General features: G+C 48.4%; 2 protein-coding genes across 2 annotated transcripts in view; both read left to right on the plus strand.

Annotated features, from left to right (window-relative positions):
- The window catches only part of LOC113029982 (A disintegrin and metalloproteinase with thrombospondin motifs 2-like), a 27,984-nt gene extending 14,752 nt beyond the window's left edge, over positions 1-13,232 (plus strand). The window contains exons 4-25 of the mRNA XM_026180959.1: positions 113-204; positions 289-372; positions 1,117-1,200; positions 1,469-1,622; positions 1,820-1,925; positions 2,857-3,000; positions 3,109-3,241; positions 5,002-5,115; positions 5,563-5,708; positions 5,785-5,874; positions 5,957-6,039; positions 6,839-6,972; positions 7,181-7,304; positions 7,859-7,939; positions 8,023-8,192; positions 8,284-8,443; positions 10,032-10,164; positions 10,243-10,453; positions 10,536-10,665; positions 10,756-10,830; positions 11,685-11,868; positions 12,117-13,232. Of these exons, the coding sequence (XP_026036744.1) occupies positions 113-204; positions 289-372; positions 1,117-1,200; positions 1,469-1,622; positions 1,820-1,925; positions 2,857-3,000; positions 3,109-3,241; positions 5,002-5,115; positions 5,563-5,708; positions 5,785-5,874; positions 5,957-6,039; positions 6,839-6,972; positions 7,181-7,304; positions 7,859-7,939; positions 8,023-8,192; positions 8,284-8,443; positions 10,032-10,164; positions 10,243-10,453; positions 10,536-10,665; positions 10,756-10,830; positions 11,685-11,868; positions 12,117-12,867 (3,383 nt within the window). The 3' untranslated portion in view covers positions 12,868-13,232. The remainder of the gene's footprint in view (positions 1-112; positions 205-288; positions 373-1,116; positions 1,201-1,468; positions 1,623-1,819; positions 1,926-2,856; positions 3,001-3,108; positions 3,242-5,001; positions 5,116-5,562; positions 5,709-5,784; positions 5,875-5,956; positions 6,040-6,838; positions 6,973-7,180; positions 7,305-7,858; positions 7,940-8,022; positions 8,193-8,283; positions 8,444-10,031; positions 10,165-10,242; positions 10,454-10,535; positions 10,666-10,755; positions 10,831-11,684; positions 11,869-12,116) is intronic.
- Positions 13,233-16,183: 2,951 nt separating this feature from the next.
- Positions 16,184-17,733, plus strand: ndufa2 (NADH:ubiquinone oxidoreductase subunit A2). The gene is made up of 3 exons (XM_026180983.1): positions 16,184-16,325; positions 17,357-17,463; positions 17,549-17,733. The coding sequence occupies exons 1-3, from the start codon at positions 16,222-16,224 to the stop codon at positions 17,638-17,640; spliced, it is 303 nt and encodes a 100-aa protein (XP_026036768.1). The 5' UTR covers positions 16,184-16,221; the 3' UTR covers positions 17,641-17,733.
- Positions 17,734-18,908: the final 1,175 nt, after the last annotated feature.

The raw sequence follows: 18,908 nt of genomic DNA on the forward strand, positions 1-18,908 counted from the left end.
TTCCAACATTTATATAAAACAACAGAAATTTAAACCAGTGCTGAGTGTTTGAACTCTTAGAAACTGATGGAGAGGTTTTCAGGGCTGTGATGGTTCATTCGTTTGTCTCCAGGTCCTCTCTTCGGTTCCCTGAACCTGAATGTGGCCTCAGGATCCACTCGAAGGAGACGCTACATCGAGGAGGCGGAGCTGTTTCACATCGAGGTTAGTGGACTGTGAGAGATGATATGCTGCTGATGGCAGAACTTACTCAACGTTTTAACTCTTGCTCTGTTTTCCTCTCCCTAGGTCTTCTTGGCGGTGGATTATTCTGTTCTTCTTTTCCACGGCCGAGACCACATTCAGAAATATCTCCTGACACTGATGAACATAGTAAGTGGAAACACAGATTCTCAGCTCAGGGATAAAGTCAACCATAGAGAGGACACAGTGGAGAGAAGCCCAGGGAAACCAGTCCTGAGCAGAACCAGTTTAATCAAGGATGTGTCAACATCGCTGTTTACCCGAGGTCACAGCTGCAGCAGCTGGGAGGGCGTGGATGGATTCAGCTACCTAAAGTGGAAAAACAACAGAAACTATATTTTATTTAAAGAATCAAGATTATTTTATCAAGTTAATTTTGAAGAAAGAGCTAAAAGGAATGTTTAAAGGACCGGTCATTGATCAAAGGGAGGAGTGAGAGATTATTGAATGTCTCATGAAACATGAGTTATAGTTGTAGCTAGTTAAAAATGTGAGAAATGATCAGCTGAAAGTCTGCCTGGTAACTCATAGTATGCATACTGTAAACAGCTGAAATGTCTACAGTCAAAAGTTTGAGGTAAGAGCTTAGACACATATTCAGCTAACTGAACTGCTAACATGACTGTTAGCTAAGCTAAGTAATAATTAGCTGTTTAATGGTGTATTTAGAGTTGGATTACACAACAGCAGTGCATAAAGGCTGAGTTTACTTGAATGTAAAGTCACGCTTGGATTCAGGAGGGGCTCTGATTCATGCCGATGGTGAACCATGCTTCTCTGCTCTCTCACCAGTTTAAATGGTGACTGTACCATAAATCAGGAAAGCCTCCACCACAGTAAGGATTCCTTTAAAGCTATGTTTGTCTGCTCCAGGTTAATGAAATCTATCGAGACCACTCACTGGGTGCCAACATCAACGTTGTCCTGGTCAGAATCGCCCTGCTGTCACCAACCAAGGTACCAAACTCTGAGTCCTACTCCTTAACCTACCGGGTCAGAGCCCTTTGTATGAAGGGTTCCAGTTGTTCAGGAAAAACGTGTTTTAAGATGTCTTCAGGGCAGAAATCATAATTAAGTGCTATTTTGTGGGTCTTTTAAATTCAGGCCTGAGGCAGTCTGAGCAGCTGAATCGGTTCAGTGTTCTTCCCTCAGGCTTTGAGAGGTTACCTGTCTGTTAGGAGGTGCATGTGTGGGAATAATAACAAGCACCGTCCTGTTTCATCAGTCCCAGGAGCTGATCTCTGTGGGGAATCCTCAGAAGAGTTTGGAAAACGTATGTGGATGGTCGTATCTCCAGCACAGAGAGCAGAGTCTCGCTGAGCAGCACGACCACACCATCTACCTGACCAGGCAGGAGTTCGGCCCCACCGGCATGCAGGGTAATACCCCACTACCACTGATACTGCTAGAAGTACTACTACCACAATGTCCGTGTAGGTGCTCAGTTATCCAGGCCACTGAAGTCTGAAGCAGGATACTACAAAAACCGACCACACTGATTACCAGGTGTAGAATTAACAATGGTACCAGATGGCAAATGACCCTTGACCTCTGACCCTGTCATGTGTGTCTGCAGGTTACGCTCCAGTTACGGGCATATGCCAGCTGCATCGAAGCTGTGTTCTCGTCTTGGAGGACGGATTTTCTTCGGCCTTTGTAGCTGCACACGAAACAGGACATCTGTGAGACACACAAACATTAAGGATAAACATGACGCACAAACGTGACGCACGAACGTGACGCACGAACGTGACACACGAACATGCATGAACGTGACGCACGAACATGCACGAACGTGACACATGGACATGCACGACCATGACGCACGAACGTGACGCACGAACGTGACGCACAAACGTGACGCACGAACGTGACGCACGAAGCGTGAACGCACAGAACGTGACGCTATGAACGTGACACAGCAAAAGTGATCGCACGGAACGTGGACGCACGGAACGTGACGCACGAACGGTGATGCACGACGTGAACACACAAAAGTGACGCACGAACGTGACGCATCGAACGTGACGCACGAACGTGACGACACGAACGTGAACACAAAAAGTGATGCACGACGTGAACGCACGAACGTGACACACAAAAGTGGACGCCACGAACGTGACGTTAGGCCGAACGTGACGCACGAACGTGACGCACGAACGTGACACACAAAAGTGATGCACGAACGTGACGCACAAACGTGACGCACGAACGTGACACACAAAAGTGATGCACGAACGTGACGCACGAACGTGACGCACGAACGTGACGCACGAACGTGACGCACGAACGTGACGCACGAACGTGACGCACGAACGTGACGCATGGACATGCACGACCATGACACACAAACGTGACGCACAAACGTGACGCACGAACGTGACGCACGAACTTGACGCACGACCGTGACGCACAAACATGACGCACGAACGTGACGCATGTTCTCATTTCTGGAAACCAGAGACAGTTTCCGTGTTCACTGCGTGTGTTTTCAGAAACACACGCAGTGCTCAGGCGTCTGTGTGGACGCCTTTGTGCAACATTCAGTAGTTACTGACTGCAGTGAGCGTCCTGCTGTTTGTCTTCATTCTCTGTCTCTCTCCGTCCATGCAGATTGGGTATGCAACATGACGGCGAGGCGAATGACTGCGGTGACGACGTGCCTTTGGGCAGCATCATGTCTCCGCAGGTTCAGGCCACCTTCCACCGTTACCACTGGTCGAGGTGCAGCTGGAGGGAGCTGCACAAGTACCTGCAGTGAGTACTGTGAATAATACTACAACGTCTACTCAGTGTTGCTGATGTACAAAGCAGAAATACTAAAGTCTTAACCTGATGCACTGAGCTCGGTTTGTGTGCCTGCAGCACGTACGACTGTCTGCGTGACGACCCGTTCAACCACAACTGGCCGGCTCAGCCTCAGCTGCCGGGCTTCCAGTACTCCATGGACCAACAGTGCCGCTTCGACTTTGGACCAGGATACAGTCTCTGTACCGCAGTACGTCCATCTGTCTGTACTAAATATTTGCATTAACTTTATAAAATTATGTGAAAACATTTCAGAGAAAAGAGAGAAACAATATAAAACTCACATAAACACCAGGTACAGGAAAATACTTAATCTTTCCAATAACTTTCATTTAGGTTTTTAACTTGATTGAACAGTGTGCCAGTCAGGTCCAACACTAAAAACGTCTCCCTGATATTGTGCAGGTCTCTTTAAATCAGCTCTGAGCCGTGGCTGTGGGGGTTTGGGGGATTTGGGTCATGAGGAACGGACTTGTTCTGATACAGTGCTCGATCCGGCTGGGATCTGCACTCTTTCACGTTTTCCACATGTTGTGGGACATGTTCTACCTCGGTCCCATCTGAGAACCAGCCCACGCTTCAGCAGGTTTCATAAGCGACTGTTTTTATTTTTTACCATGAGCATCAGCGTGGTGGAAGGCGGGGTTTGTACTGGAGCTGATGCTGGGTCCCACTGTTCTGCTGGCCGAGGCTGCTGCCATCAGCAGTTACTGTTGGGTTTGCAGCAGTGTTTAGCTGGGTGGTACTTACAGATGAAAGCCAGGACCCAAAGTTTCCAGCTGAACATTAGACCTCAGGAGATGATTGATGGCTGTCGTTGCACTGACATGATGTCTCCTTATCAGAAAGTTGTTTTTTAAGCAGAAAAAACAAAGTTGTCAGTGTAAGTGCAGAGAAAACAGTTTAACAGTCGTTAATGAAAGAGTTTGCTCCCCACGAGCCAAAAGAGAAACTGAAGCCGGCTTTGATGAAGTGATGTAAACATTTGTGTTCTGTGAGGAAAACAAACTGGAGCAGCCAGAGGAAACAGGGGCTGGAGGCTGGTGGAAAATCTGTTTTAAATCCTGAGAGGAAATGTGATCCAGCAGGAAAACAATCAGAGCTGAACTGAAGGAAGCTGCTTCACTGCAGCGTCCTGATGGAAACCTCGAGTCTTCAGCTCAGCTGATCCGTCTGACGGCTTCTTTTAAACACTCTCCAGAGCGGTTTCCACGGTAACGTCACCTCCTAGCTAACATCCTCAGCAGATGTTGCTGCTGGCCTCAGCTCACATCTGGACATCTCATAGAAAACTTTACAGTGCTGCTTCATTGAAGGCTTCCCCGAGCTGATGTTTACCTGCTGGTTGTTTCTTCACGCCGCCGTGTTCGCCACGTTTCCTGTTCTGAGAAATCTTAGCAGGGTGCCAACACGAGGTTTTATCTTTCCCTCGTCATCACGCGCTGCCTGAGAATGTGTCCGTTTCCTCTCTTTATCACGGTAATAACCTCCACACATGAGATGTCTGGTTCTGTGGTGCTTGTGGGGCTTTGGGTGCAGGCGATAAACAGGAAGTACCCCAGACAAACCGCCATTGTCTGACCACAAGTTTACTTTATTCACTTTTAAATTCAAAATCAAATTCAAATTTTATTTGTCACGTACACAGTCATACACAGTACGATATGCAGTGAAATGCTTATCGTGCTTTCATCTTTTTTTAAACTGTCTGCTTTCATAAACAGTGTCTGCTGATGAGAACAGGAAGTCTCTGAGATACTGGCGCTCATCCTCAGAGTAGCTGATAGCCAATGGATTCCCAGATGGTCATGTGACCTGATGTTCAGGAAATAAGATTAAATGTGTTCTGATGTGGAACAGACAGAAGTGTTTCTGAAGGCTGAAGCAGTGATGACGTTCATGCTTCCTGTGACATCAGCAACCAATGACCTTCTCATCATGTGTCTGCAGTACACGAACATTGACCCCTGCAAACAGCTGTGGTGCAGCGACTACAACAACCCGTTCTACTGTAAGACCAAGAAAGGCCCGCCCCTCGACGGGACCAAGTGTGGGCCGGGGAAGGTGAGGACAGATTTAGGCTGAGTCTTACTGCTTCTATAGGACATGAAAAGGTAAGTAGCAGCCAGGTGTTGCAGTTCAAACACACCTGATCATGCAAGTTTGGGCAGTTTGCAGGTCTGCAGTGTTCAGGTGTCTGTTAGCACAATGCTAAAGAGGAAAAACATCCCCAGTGATCTCAGAGAAGCAACTGCTGCCTCCCATCAGCCTGGGAACCTGAATAAGATCATTTCCTTCATTCTGCAGTGAGAAACATTATTCACAGGTGTTCTCAGGAGTGCACGTCCCAGTAAGTCACACCAAGCAAAAAACCAAACGGCTCCATCAAAGACGGGCCTCAGTTAGAGGTCAAAGTTCATGACAGGGCAGGTAGAGACAAACTGAACAAGTATGGCTGGTTTGGTTTCCTGTACTTCCTGTCTTTACGCTAACGCTAACTTCCTGTTGCAGCATTGTTTCAGAGGCTACTGCATGAAGCTGACCCCTAACCTTCTGAGACAAGATGGCGGCTGGGGGTCGTGGAGTCCATATGGCAGCTGCTCCCGGACATGTGGGGGCGGGGTCAGGTTTCGGACCCGACATTGTGACAACCCAATGTGAGTGAGCTGTCAGTTATGTGGTGTCACACGTCAGGTGCGCCAATCAGTAAGACTAACCCGTCGCTGTTCTCAGTCCGGCCAACGGGGGGCGCACCTGCTTCGGAAACACCTACGAGTTCCAGCTGTGCAGCCAAGAGAACTGCCCCCCACTGACAGACTTCAGGTGAGTGCTGTTACCTGCCCGGCCCCTCCCCCTTCCTCACAGAGGTCAAGTGAGCAGCTGTGATGTTCTGATTGTGTTTCAGGGAGGATCAGTGCAAAGTCTGGAACCCTGTTTTTGAACACGAGGGGCGGAAACACCACTGGCTGCCGTACCAACACCCTGACCGTGAGCGCGCACACACACACACACACACACACACACAGAGAGAGAAAGACACACACACACACACAGAGAGAGAGAAAGACACACACACATGCAGGTCTTCTGGCTCCTGTCCACATAGAGCAGCAGGACGGTTTCTCTCTCCACTACAGCAGCGGTCTCCAACCTTTTTTGCGCCACGGGCCGGTTTATGCCCGACAATATTTTCACGGACCGGCCTTTAAGGTGTCGCGGATAAATACAACGAAATAAAACTAGTACCGGTACCGAAAAAAAGAAGATTTATTCATAACACACGTGAACAGACCGATAAAAACGATAACAAAATAACGCTGAAAACCGATAAAACCCCTGAAAACCAAACATTTCACACCTGAGCCTCAACTCTCGGTACCAAATGACTCACGGACCGGTACCGGTCCGAGGCCCGGGGGTTGGGGACCGCTGCACTACAGTGAGGACGTTTCTGCTTCAGAGGACGTTGGTGGACAGATTTGTGCTCTGTGAGGACGCTTCAGGACAAACCTTTAAAGGCCTGTTTGGTGATTCAGACGAGGTTTCCAGCTTCAGATTTATAGTCTCGGAAATACATTATGTAACTGAGGGTCCTCACAGAGACATAGAAACGTGTGTGTGTTTGTGTGTGTGCGTGCGCACATGTAAAAGTCATCAGTGAGGAATCTGCTGCTGGAGGAAAACTCTCCCCCTTTAACTCTTTAGTGTCGAGCAGACGTTAGCAGATGTCAGCAGATGTTTCCAGAATGATGTGAAGCTCCTGCACTGACTCGTTTGTGTGTCACAGCTGACGAGCGCTGCCGTCTGTACTGTCAGTCGAAGGAGACGGCGGCCGCAGTGTCAATGAAAAGAATGGTGCATGATGGGACGCCATGTTCCTATGACGACGTCTACAGTGTCTGCGTCCGAGGAGAGTGTGAGGTCTTTATTGTGTCTCAGTTTCTGTGTGTTGACCTCTGACTGAAGAACTGTGTCACGTTTTACTGTTTCAGTGAACTTTTATTTAATGTGGTCCTGACTCATTCCTCCTCTCCTCAACTCCTCTTCTCCTCATCTCCTCATCTCCTCTCCTCCTCTCCTCTTCTCCTCTTCTCCTCGTCTCCTCTCCTCTTCTCCTCGTCTCCTGCAGCACGTTGGCTGCGATGGTCAGATTGCTTCAGACAAGCAGGAGGACCGATGTGGAGTGTGTGGAGGAGATAACTCCAGCTGTAAGATCGTCAAAGGAAACTTCACCCGCAGCACCAAGAAACAAGGTGAACCGAGCTGAGACTGAGTTCTGGTTTTAAGCTTAAATTCACTCAAACCTGCAGCTCAGCTTCTGTTAGTACAGTGACGTCACAGCAGCCACGTTATTGGTCACATGATGTCATTAAAAATGCTCCAAAGGGCTCCAACAGCCCAGAGGCTGGTCCAGAGGTCCGGTTCAGGTCACTCTTACAGACAACTAGCAGCTGCAGCCATCTGTGTCACCATCCACCTGTCAGTCAAAGAGGCCACGCCCACAATAATGCAGACTTTAAGCCTTAAAATAATTTAAACAGGTGAGCTATAAACAGGTTTAAGTTATCCGTGTAGAACAGAACAGTCCGTGTATCCGGCTGTAAACATGTTTATTTTAACATGGGAGTCTATGAGGACTGACTCACTGCTGCCTCTGCTGGACACCAGAGGAACTGCAGGTAGGTTGAAAGTTTATCTGGACCAGGCTGGTGGTTCAGATGTTTGTTCACACCCTCCTGATGTTTCCTGCTGCATGAATCCTGATCCTTTATTGGACGGTTCATTATTGGATGATTATTGTTTCCAGGTTACCTGAAGATCCTGGAGATCCCCAAAGGAGCTCGACACCTGCTGATCCAGGAGTTCAAGGGGACTCCTCACATCCTGGGTAAGAATCAAGAACACGCATAAGGATTTCCTATTTTTCCTTGGTCTTCTTGAAACACCCTGTCTTTCTGTTTCCTGCTACAGCCATGAAGAACCAGGACACAGGTCATCTCTTCCTCAATGACGAACACGAGCTCCCAGAATCCAGAGTGGTGATTGAAAAGGGTGTGGCCTGGGAGTACAGGAACACTGAAGAGGAAGAGGAGGAGTCTATCCAGACCACCGGGCCGCTGAAGTATGGAGTCGTGCTCATGGTAAGTCCATCGGTGTGTGAAGCCAAGAGTGTCCACGGTGTGTCTAACACAAACCAGAACTACCAACACCCCGCTGTCTCCTGTCCGTCAGGTCCGTTCTCATGGCGACTCAAAGGTGACGGTGTCCTATAAGTACATCATCCAGGATCGCCTGCGGTCCTCGCTGGAGTCCAACTTGGTGCAGGAGGACGCCATCTTCTACGAGTGGGCCCTGAAGAAGTGGTCGCACTGCTCCAAACCCTGTGGAGGAGGTACCTGAGAATCTCCAAACATTAGAACTTCAACTCCTCGATACTCCATCATCCATCTTCTACACCTTCTCTGAGTCAGCCCAGCTCTTCTGTTCTGCCTTATTATGTCGTCTTAATTTGGGAATACATGGACTTTTTTGCAGAAAGAGGGATAAATAATGATTTTAGGCCTTGAGCTCAGTTCTTTCCTGCTCACTGAGGCGTATTCCTCTATAAACATGTTTCTACATATCTATAATCTGTGAGCAAAGAACAAGATTTATTTTACTAACAGCCAAGAAGTCTAGATATCTGTTACGCTTTACAGACTTCCTGACTACACCAGAAAAAACGGTACTCCGTGTGATTTCCCAGCATTCCCCTTTATAGGTCAAAGGTCTGAGTCTGTCGTCAGAGGTGAAATGTGTGTGCCTCCCATTGTTTTAACTACATGGGCTTCTCAACTGGACCAACTGCTGATGTAGGTCCAGGCCTTCCTGCCAGTATGAGCCAAGCCTAAGATATCTCAGTGTCATGAATCGGCTCTCTTGTCTCTGAGGTACACAGCTCAGCTAACAGCTAATAGCTTACAGCTAACAGCTAACAGCTGTGGCGTACTTCAGTTAACTGTCATCAGTAGCGGTTTTTGATACGGGCGACATGGGCGGTTGCTCGGGGCGGCATCTTGGTGGGAGGCGGCATCACGGGCATCGGCAAAAAATAAATAAATTGCTCGTACTCATGCTGCCCCGACATCAGCCAGCACATACTGGGAATGTCACAGGCCCTGTCACTACCCGATCCGTACCGGAAACCTGATCCGTACTCCGCATGCGCCAAAGGTGTCTACTTCCGGTCGAAGCGTTTTACGATAGTTACAGGTCAGAGTATCTGTTAAGATGTTAAGAATAACAAGTATCTCTTAAATAATGAAACATTTCAATATAATGTAGACAAAAACGAAAAATAAAAAGATAGATACGGATCAGGACTCCCCGATCCGTACCGCGCATGTGCAGGGTTTTCTTCTTCTTCTGTTCGTTTAATGGCAGTTTACTCCCCAGTGTACGAGGATACCGCCACCTGCTGACTGAGCAAATGAACCCTATTGTAAACTGAATTAGCGTCATTACAAACGTGTGTTAAATCTGATTTAGTGATAGTCGAGTGTGTTTATGCTTGTCTGTGAGGAGAGGATTGTTGGAATAGTGATGATGATGTGCGCCATCACTGTCAATTGTCAGTAAACACTTAATCTGGCTGATGAATCTACACGTGAGATATTACAAAGTCTGCATTATTAACTCTGTAATTCGGCGCCATTCTTCTTATTTTATGGCGCTGTTGCTCAATCGGGGGACGCTCTCTGTTGAGGAGAAAAGCATGAATTTCTTTGTATACGGATTATCCATTGTTTAAATGTCCCGGTAGTCGAAAAGGAGGCAGAGCTGTTGAGAAATGCTAGGAGCTAACTGGGCGCTAACCGTATCATTGACATCAGTTTTATGTCAATGTACAATCTTTAATATGTTTTATGCATGTGTGTGTGTGTGTGGGGGGGAGAGTTCGCCTAGGACCACCACTGACTGTCATGTTTCCTTGTTTTCAGGAAAACAGTACACCAGGTTCGGCTGCAGGAGGAAGGCTGATGGGAAAATGGTTCAGAGGATGTTCTGCTCCAATATCAGCAAACCGAGAGCCATCAGCCGCAGCTGTAACGCCGAGGCCTGCAGCCCGGCACGGTAACATGCTACAGGTCACGTGACACACCCACAGTCACCCAGTCATTTTTCTTCTTTTGATGCATGTCTTCCCCTCAGCTGGGTGACCGGAGACTGGGAGGACTGCAGCTCCTCCTGCGGTCAGACTGGGTGGCAGCGTCGCTGGGTGAGCTGCCTGCAGAACTCCCCCAGGGGGCAGCAGCGGCGCTCTGTGCATAGCAGGCTCTGCGGCGATGACCGACCAGAGACTAAACAACCCTGTAACCGCTTCCCCTGCCCCGCTGTGTGGAGAGCCGGGCCCTGGACTCCGGTATGAAGATCCGTTTATCAGGAGTTGCACATGTCCACAGATCAATACCTGATCAGTCTGATCGATCCCTCTGTGTACGCAGTGTTCGGTCTCGTGTGGGAACGGGACTCAGGAGCGTCAGGTCGCGTGCTCCAATCCCGAGAGTTCAGCTGGAAACTGCAGCGAGCCTCGGCCAATCACGACACGCACCTGCCTGGCTCCGCCCTGCGGTGGTAGGCACTGACCAGTCATGTACCGTACATTTGTTACAATGAGGAAAAGGATGGATGCTGGGAATTACAGTGCTGCTGCTCTCCCTGCAGGTGACCAGAAGAATGCCATCATTCAGTGGCTGTCCAGGTCCAACCCCAGCTTCCCGGCTCCAAAGATCTCTTCAAGTAAAGCGCTCTGACTCCTGCTCTGTCTGCCGTCTGTCTTTACGTCCTCGTCTTCTTCTCTTGCTTCCTGAACATTGTGGTCTGAGTCTGAGGGTTTCTGTCCTGTTGTTTGCTGAGAATCAATGCTCTGGTTGGTGTCTCAGGTCAGTCAGGTCGCACACCTCCAGACTCAAATGGCCTGGTAAATGGCCTGTATCTGTCTAGCTTTACTAGTCCCAAAGCGCTTTACACATCCAGTCATCCACCCATTCACACACACATTCACACACTGGTGATGGCAGCTACATTATAGCCACAGCCACCCTGGGGCGCACTGACAGAGGCGAGGCTGCCGGACACTGGCGCCACCGGGCCCTCTGACCACCACCAGTAGGCAACGGGTGAAGTGTCTTGCCCAAGGACACAACGACCGAGGCTGTCCAAGCCGGGGCTCGAACCGGCAACCTTCCGATTACAAGGCGAACTCCCAACTCTTGAGCCACGATCGCCCCAACCAGCTTCTTCACCTGGACCAGTCAGACTGTTAACAAACACTACCTGCCCACACCCACTATTGTGAGCCATGAGTAACCCTCATCACTCAGGACACTCACAGATTCAGTTCAGTCCAAGTCCTTTCTTTGCACCACTTCAAAGCTCTTTCGCACTTTCAGTCCCCTTCTCTTATTTTTGTTTACATTTCTCCTGTTTGCTATTTTACTGTTTATAGCCTATCACAGTTTCTGCTTCGTGTCTTTCTGCTGTGTCTTAACACATCTCTGAGGATCACACTAACCCATCAAACCACTGAAGTAAAACTTGTAGCTGAGGTCTTACGTGTCAGGATTCACACCGTCCTACTGTTCTGTCTGTAGGGCAGCCGTGCCGCGGCGACCGCTCGGCGTTCTGTCGAATGGAGGTGCTGAGTCGGTACTGCTCTATCATCGGATACCGCCAGATGTGCTGCAAGTCCTGTAGTGAGGATAACTTCAACAATGCCACGAAATCCAGAATCTCCAGCAACTTCAGTGGCACCATCACACCGACGGAGAACAGCAGGTCAGACATGACGGGTAACAAAAGGAGTCTTAGAAAGATATAACTGAGTCCCAGTCTCAAACAGAGCAAAACCTGCAGTCAGACAAACGCGTGATACATCGACAAAGCTGAAAATAAAAGTGTAGAGCAGGAGTGTGCTGACCGTGAAACTGCTGATTGGCTTTACACTGAAGTGTTCATTTAAAGCAGGAAGCAGGGGCGGGTTTAGGGCGGGGCCATAGACCTGAACTCTGTTTTTGTCTTTTTAGTTCTTGGAGGTTGACCACAGAGATCATGACGTCAGCGCTCACCTCCACCTGGTCCGACAGCAGCCGTGCCATCAGTGATGTCTTTCGTGACATCATCACCACCACCCTGACGCGCAGCTTCACTGCAACTCCACCCCCAACCAGACGGAGCACCGGTGACTTTGTCTACGTGGATTATGATGAGTACAGCGAGTACTCTTCCTACGAGGATTCCTCCGGCCTGAATGAGCTTCCGGGTACTCCAACCACCACTGACAGTAATACTATTACCACACAAACTGCTCCAACACATGTGTTCAGGAAGAATTCTCCCACAATGCCCCCTGCTGCAGTTACCATGGAGACTGTTGACACTGAAGACCAAACACCGGCGCTGGTTTGGACTTCTGCCATCCCAGAGTTCTCCACCACATCATCGCCTGATCCTGGTGACAACACCACATCCTCAGGAGGGCGGAGCCTCCAAAGTCAAGTCAACCTGACCGAAGCTGAACCGGCGCTACCTTCATCGTCCTTCTTCTCGCTATCAAAGAAAGAGAACAACTCGGTGGACGAGGTCCAGTACCAGATCGTCGGACTTGACAGCGACGTTAGCCGAGGACAGCAGAATTACTTTGTGCCGCGGATGCCTCAGGTCCACGAGCGAACGCATAACAAACGCATCCAGCAGCTCCTGAACGAGAAACGACGGCAGGACCTTCTGCGGCGGCAAAGCCGCATCAGAGCGAGCCGGACTGACAGGATGCACTGAGCGCAGATTTCCCCTGGCCATTTGCTCGTCCCGACACGTGCGACGTCGCACTTCCTGCTAACGCTAATGAGAAACAGACTGAAATAACCTCCACCTGTGCTCGGAGTGGCCTTCGTCCACGAGAGGCGCGAGCGTGGACGCGATCCTCAGAAGGCCCCGGGTCTGTTTCACCATCATGATGTTTGTACCAATAATCCTGTTTCTGAATAAAGTCTCATCCAGCTGCTGCTGTGCCTCTGAATCATGAACATCTGGATCACGTTCACGCTTTCTGGTGTCAGGAACATTTTGTGCTTTTGTCTTCTCTGAAACCCGACTGATGATTTCTGTTTGTGAAGTCAAAATAAAATCCAGCCCTGTTTTTACCATGAAAATAAAAGCAGTGAATCCTTTAATAGAAACCGAGAGCACAGGAACAAACTGATCAGTGTTATTGATTTTGATAAACAGCGTCTCATGCTGTCCCCTCTGAGCTGAAACCTGATGTTTCCTTGGTGTTGATCTCAGCATCTGTTTTGTTGTATTTTGGTTTCATGAGGCTGCAGATGCTTGCAGTGAAGGTGTGGCCTGTTCTCAGGTCAGTCTGGAGCCGTGCTGCTGGAGTGCTGTTTGGGGATGGAAGCAGATGTTGCTCCTGCACCTGCAGATATGGTTCAGCATTGACGGGGCCTTCACAGAGGTGCACCATAGATGACTTTGTGTGCAGGAGTCTAACCGTTCTGTTCAGTGTTTGAGATGCTGTCGGTGATGTCGGTGCTGGTTAAAGCTAATCGTCCTGTAGGACGCGTGCGACTTCATGCTGGATACGATCAGCATCAGATCTCTGTTTGTGTCTCGTGTCTTCAGGCTGTCGCAGATATTTTTCTGCCGGTAAACTCTCCTCCAGCTGCAGTCTGTGGGACATCAAACTGAATCCAGATCAGATGAATTGCTTCGTGTTTGGGAGCGCTCAGTGGAAAAAGCTGACTGCTTTGAAAACACGTCACACATGGTTCGACTTTCTGTGTTTGTCCCTCCGTCTCCTCCAGAAAACAATCAAAACATAAAAACCCGCTCGCGGGTCCACCGAGACTAAACTGTGAGTAAATGTGTTCTCAGAGCAGCGTGAGTCATTTCAGGACGATGAAGAACATCAGCCTGGGAACAGATGGTCAGACACAAACAGCCCACAAACCCAAATATAACAAAAGAAACACAGAAACAGAAAAAATGAATTATCAGATCAGAAAAGAAAAAGTAAGTTAGATGTTCACATCCCTCCTCTTTCTACCAGAATGTAAAAATCACTCTGGAACCAGTCACGTTCATAACCAGAGCAGTCACGTGTCCGTCCACTGTTCACCAGTTTATCCCCAACATGAATCTGTGGTTCCCAGACTGCTGAGACTGGGCAGCTCTGCAGAGAGAAGACCTCCACCAGAGCATCCCCAACCACAGACAGGAACTCCACCCTGTCCTGATCCGATCCTCCGTCAGACACAGTCATCTCAGTGTGGAGGAGCAGACTCTCCTCTTCATCTCTGGGAGACGGCTGATGTCACGGCTGATGTCACGGCTGATGTTACTAACTGATCTCTTTGTAACTGATAACTGATTGATGATCAGAGTCCTTCACAGGGGGTCTGGGGAACGCCCCCCTGCTGGCCAGAGCAACATCACACACCTGCTGACTGATGTGTGGACATCAGTCGTCAGTCTTTAATCTGCAGTGAAACAGCAGTTCAGGTTCATTTAAAGTAAAATATATCTGTGCTTAAAGGTGTTTTTCACCATTATGGATCATTAAAATAGTAAAATCTTGTGAAACATAATTGAGTTATTTGACATATGATTTGAGATACTTTGTGAATTTATTTAAGAGCTAACTGTTTGTAATAAACGACCAGAGAAACCACTCAAAACAGTGTCTGCCTGTCAGGATAAACTCAGGGTTGAATGTTGCTCCTGTCAGGATAAACTCAGGGTTGAATGTTGCTCCTGTCAGGATAAACTCGGGGTTGGATGTTGCTCCTGTCAGGATAAACTCGGGGTTGAACGTTGCTCCTGTCAGGATAAACTCTGGGTTGAATGTTGCTCCTGTCAGGATAAACTCAGGGTTGAATGTTGCTCCTGTCAGGATAAACTCGGGGTTGGATGTTGCTCCTGTCAGGATAAACTCAGGGTTGAATGTTGCTCCTTTCAGGATAAACTCGGGGTTGGATGTTGCTCCTGTGAGGATAAACTCAGGGTTGAATGTTGCTCCTGTCAGGATAAACTCAGGGTTGAATGTTGCTCCTGTCAGGATAAACTCGGGGTTGGATGTTGCTCCTGTCAGGATAAACTCAGGGTTGAATGTTGCTCCTGTCAGGATAAACTCGGGGTTGAACGTTGCTCCTGTCAGGATAAACTCAGGGTTGAATGTTGATGCTGTCAGGATAAACTCAGGGTTGATTGTTGATCCTGTCAGGATAAACTCGGGGTTGAATGTTGCTCCTGTCAGGATAAACTCGGGGTTGAATGTTGCTCCTGTCAGGATAAACTCGGGGCTGGATGTTGCTCCTGTCAGGATAAACTCAGGGTTGAATGTTGATCCTGTCAGGATAAACTCGGGGTTGAATGTTGCTCCTGTCAGGATAAACTCAGGGTTGAATGTTGCTCCTTTCAGGATAAACTCGGGGTTGGATGTTGCTCCTGTCAGGATAAACTCAGGGTTGAATGTTGCTCCTTTCAGGATAAACTCGGGGTTGAATGTTGCTCCTGTCAGGATAAACTCGGGGTTGAACGTTGCTCCTGTCAGGATAAACTCAGGGTTGAATGTTGCTCCTGTCAGGATAAACTCAGGGTTGATTGTTGATCCTGTCAGGATAAACTCGGGGTTGAATGTTGCTCCTTTCAGGATAAACTCGGGGCTGGATGTTGCTCCTGTCAGGATAAATTCAGGGTTGAATGTTGCTCCTCTCAGGATAAACTCGGGGTTGAATGTTGCTCCTGTCAGGATAAACTCGGGGCTGGATGTTGCTCCTGTCAGGATAAATTCAGGGTTGAACGTTGCTCCTGTCAGGATAAACTCAGGGTTGAATGTTGCTCCTGTCAGGATAAACTCGGGGTTGAACGTTGCTCCTGTCAGGATAAACTCAGGGTTGAATGTTGCTCCTGTCAGGATAAACTCAGGGTTGAATGTTGCTCCTGTCAGGATAAACTCAGGGTTGAATGTTGCTCCTGTCAGGATAAACTCGGGGTTGAACGTTGCTCCTGTCAGGATAAACTCGGGGCTGGATGTTGCTCCTGTCAGGATAAACTCGGGGTTGAACGTTGCTCCTGTCAGGATAAACTCGGGGCTGCAGTAACACACTCCGTCCTTGACAGGAAGCTAAGATGGCGGCCGCCGTGGTGAGGAGTCTGGGCTCCACTTTGGGTAAAAACCTCCGAGAGATCCGCCTGCATCTCTGCCAGACCTCCGCGGCCAGTAAGGGGGCCAGGTGAGCTCAGAGCCGGGCTGCTGAGGCGAGAAGAGCCGGTGATGGTTTTACAGAGCGGTCATTAGCGAAGGACAGCTAACAGCTAGCGGCTAACAGCTAGCGGCTAACAGCGTCGCGGACTCGGGTTTACAGTGAGAGGTTTGCAGGTTTGACCCCTGTGAGTGCTGTCAGGATAAATGTGTCTGAGCACGTGAAGACTCATAAAGAGAGATGAGAGCAGCAGCTCAGTAAACAACAACGCTGCTAAAGGAAACACACGGAGGCAGAGGTTTGACTCACATCTGGACAGAAGCCCTGGCTCCTGCAGATGTTCAGCTGTGAGTCTTATGTAGTTTATGTTCCAGATGTTTGTTCATGGTGGAGACCTCTGAGTCTGCGCAGTGACACACACACACCTGAGCCGGCCACTCGGGATCCATGATCACAGTATGACTCACGGCTGTGACCCGTGTGAACCCACGGGACCACAGACAGATGAAGGTGAAGGAGATTTCATCATCGTCACGCTGTGATTAGCTGAGGAGAGAGAGCTGACCTGCAGCAGGAGTCAGGTTATGGAGGAGACGAGGAGCTGGAGGTCAGATTAAGGAGCTCCTTCAGCTCCTCGCTGCCCATTAGCAGGGACTGACCCTTCAAAATAAGAGCACGCAGACTGTTGGTAATCTGGTCATGTGAGGAAAACACTGACACGTGACAGAGTATTGATTTATGGATCAATCCGTTCATTAGTAACAGAATAATGATGAGCAGATGAATAAACAGCGGCCATGCTTTATTTTTCATTTTGTTGTAGTTCACCTGCAGGTTCAGGGTCCCTCTGACTGAACGTCCTGCAGAGGACGCCGTCTGATGAGCGGACGCCTCGGCGTACGTTGATTAGTGTCATCTATGCTGTCACTGTTTATGTCTCTGTGACATCATCACTTCATGTGGGATTAATAAACAGTTGTTCAGGTGAAACTCAGACAGGTGAGGCTCCTGCTGTGAGGTCACAGGTCAGCTGACCTTCCCCCCTCCCCCCTGTGTTTCAGAGAGTTTGTGGAGCAGAACTACGTGACCCTGAAGAGGTCCAACCCGGAATTCCCCATCCTGATCCGGGAGTGTTCTGGAGTCCAGGCCCGGCTCTGGGCCCGATACGGTGAGCCCCCTCACGCTCCGCATCACGGGACACTCAGATGCGTCACCTGTGTATTGACCTGTTATTGATCCCTGTCTCTGTTCAGATTTTGGGAAAGAGACGAGCGTCTCCGTGGAGAACATGTCAGCTGATCAGGTGGCCAAAGCTCTGCAGACTCTGGCTCAGTCCAAGCCCTGACCCCCGTCTGAGCCCGCAGTGGTTCAGTCCATTCACTGACCTGTTTTTGTTTCTGTAAATGTGCTGATGTGAATAAAGTGAACATGTGAAGGTCTCTGTTTACTGTGAGGTCACTGGGTCCATCAGCAGGGCTTCTGTGGGTTTACTGGGAGTTTATTGACACATCCAAAGTTTTTCCCGAGTTAAAGTCAGATTATTTCACAGGCTGTTTATGTTGAAATTAGCAATAAGAAGTTTAATTTGCTCTTTAAAACGAGTTTCCTGGAAGCATTTAACTGGATTTCAGATATTTTTACTCTGAGTGTATAAATGTACAGGAAGTTCACTGATATTTTATGAGGATCACGTAGTTTAACTGGTTTTAAGGTTTCTTAATAGGAACAGACTCAGTTTCAAATTCAAATTTTATTTGTCACGTACACAGTCATACACAGTACGATATGTAGTGAAATGCTTGGACAACTGCTCGTGACCTAAAGAAAACAAAAAAGGAAAAGGCTATGAATAAGATAGGAAATAAATATGAAAAATTAAAAAGGGTAAATTTAACTAGGAAGGAATAAAATATAAATTAAGGTTAAAAATGAAATAACTGTACAACACAAATTAGAATGAAGGGTAAATTTAACTGGGAGAATAAGATAAAATATATAAATTAAAGTTGAAAATAAAATAACTGTACAACAAAATACACAATATAGAACTATATAAGAATGTATGAAGAAATATAAATAAATATATACACAATAACAGCAGCGTGATTTAAGTAATGAAGTGAAACAAAGTCCAGAAAGTCCAGTGTGTGTAAGAACCATATGTGTGGGTCAGTACTGTGTGGTGGTGTGATTGAGAGACCGTATCGCCTGCGGGAAGAAGCTCCTCCTCAGTCTCTCTGTGTTGGTCTTCAGGGAGCGGAATCGCTTTCCTGACCTCAGCAGAGAGAACAGTCTGTTGTTGGGATGGCTGAGGTCCTTCACGATCTTCCTGGCCTTGGTCCAGCACCGCCTGCTGTAGATTGAGTGCAGGTCAGGGAGCTCGGAGCGGATGGTGCGCTCAGCTGACCGCACAACCCTCTGTAGAGCTCGTCTGTCCTGCATGGTGCTGTTCCCGAACCAGGTTAAGATGTTTCCCGTCAGGATGCTCTCTATGGTGCACGAGTAAAAGTTCCTGAGCACCTTGGAGGGCAGTTCATTGCCTCTTGGCAGGTTTATGTGGTTTTACTGGAATTAGAGGGTTTGTTTAGGTCTGACTGGTTTAGATGGTTCAGG

This window comes from Astatotilapia calliptera, chromosome 10, assembly GCF_900246225.1.
Source record: "Astatotilapia calliptera chromosome 10, fAstCal1.2, whole genome shotgun sequence".
Classification (NCBI taxonomy): domain Eukaryota; kingdom Metazoa; phylum Chordata; class Actinopteri; order Cichliformes; family Cichlidae; genus Astatotilapia; species Astatotilapia calliptera.

Excerpts from the sequence above, each read along its gene's own strand:
- ndufa2 (XM_026180983.1), top strand. The coding sequence starts at position 16,222 with ATGGCGGCCGCCGTGGTGAGGAGTCTGGGCTCCACTTTGGGTAAAAAC. Across the intron at positions 16,326-17,356 it reads GCGGCCAGTAAGGGGGCCAG|AGAGTTTGTGGAGCAGAACT; the intron begins GTGAGCTCAGAG and ends CCTGTGTTTCAG. Across the intron at positions 17,464-17,548 it reads CCGGCTCTGGGCCCGATACG|ATTTTGGGAAAGAGACGAGC; the intron begins GTGAGCCCCCTC and ends GTCTCTGTTCAG.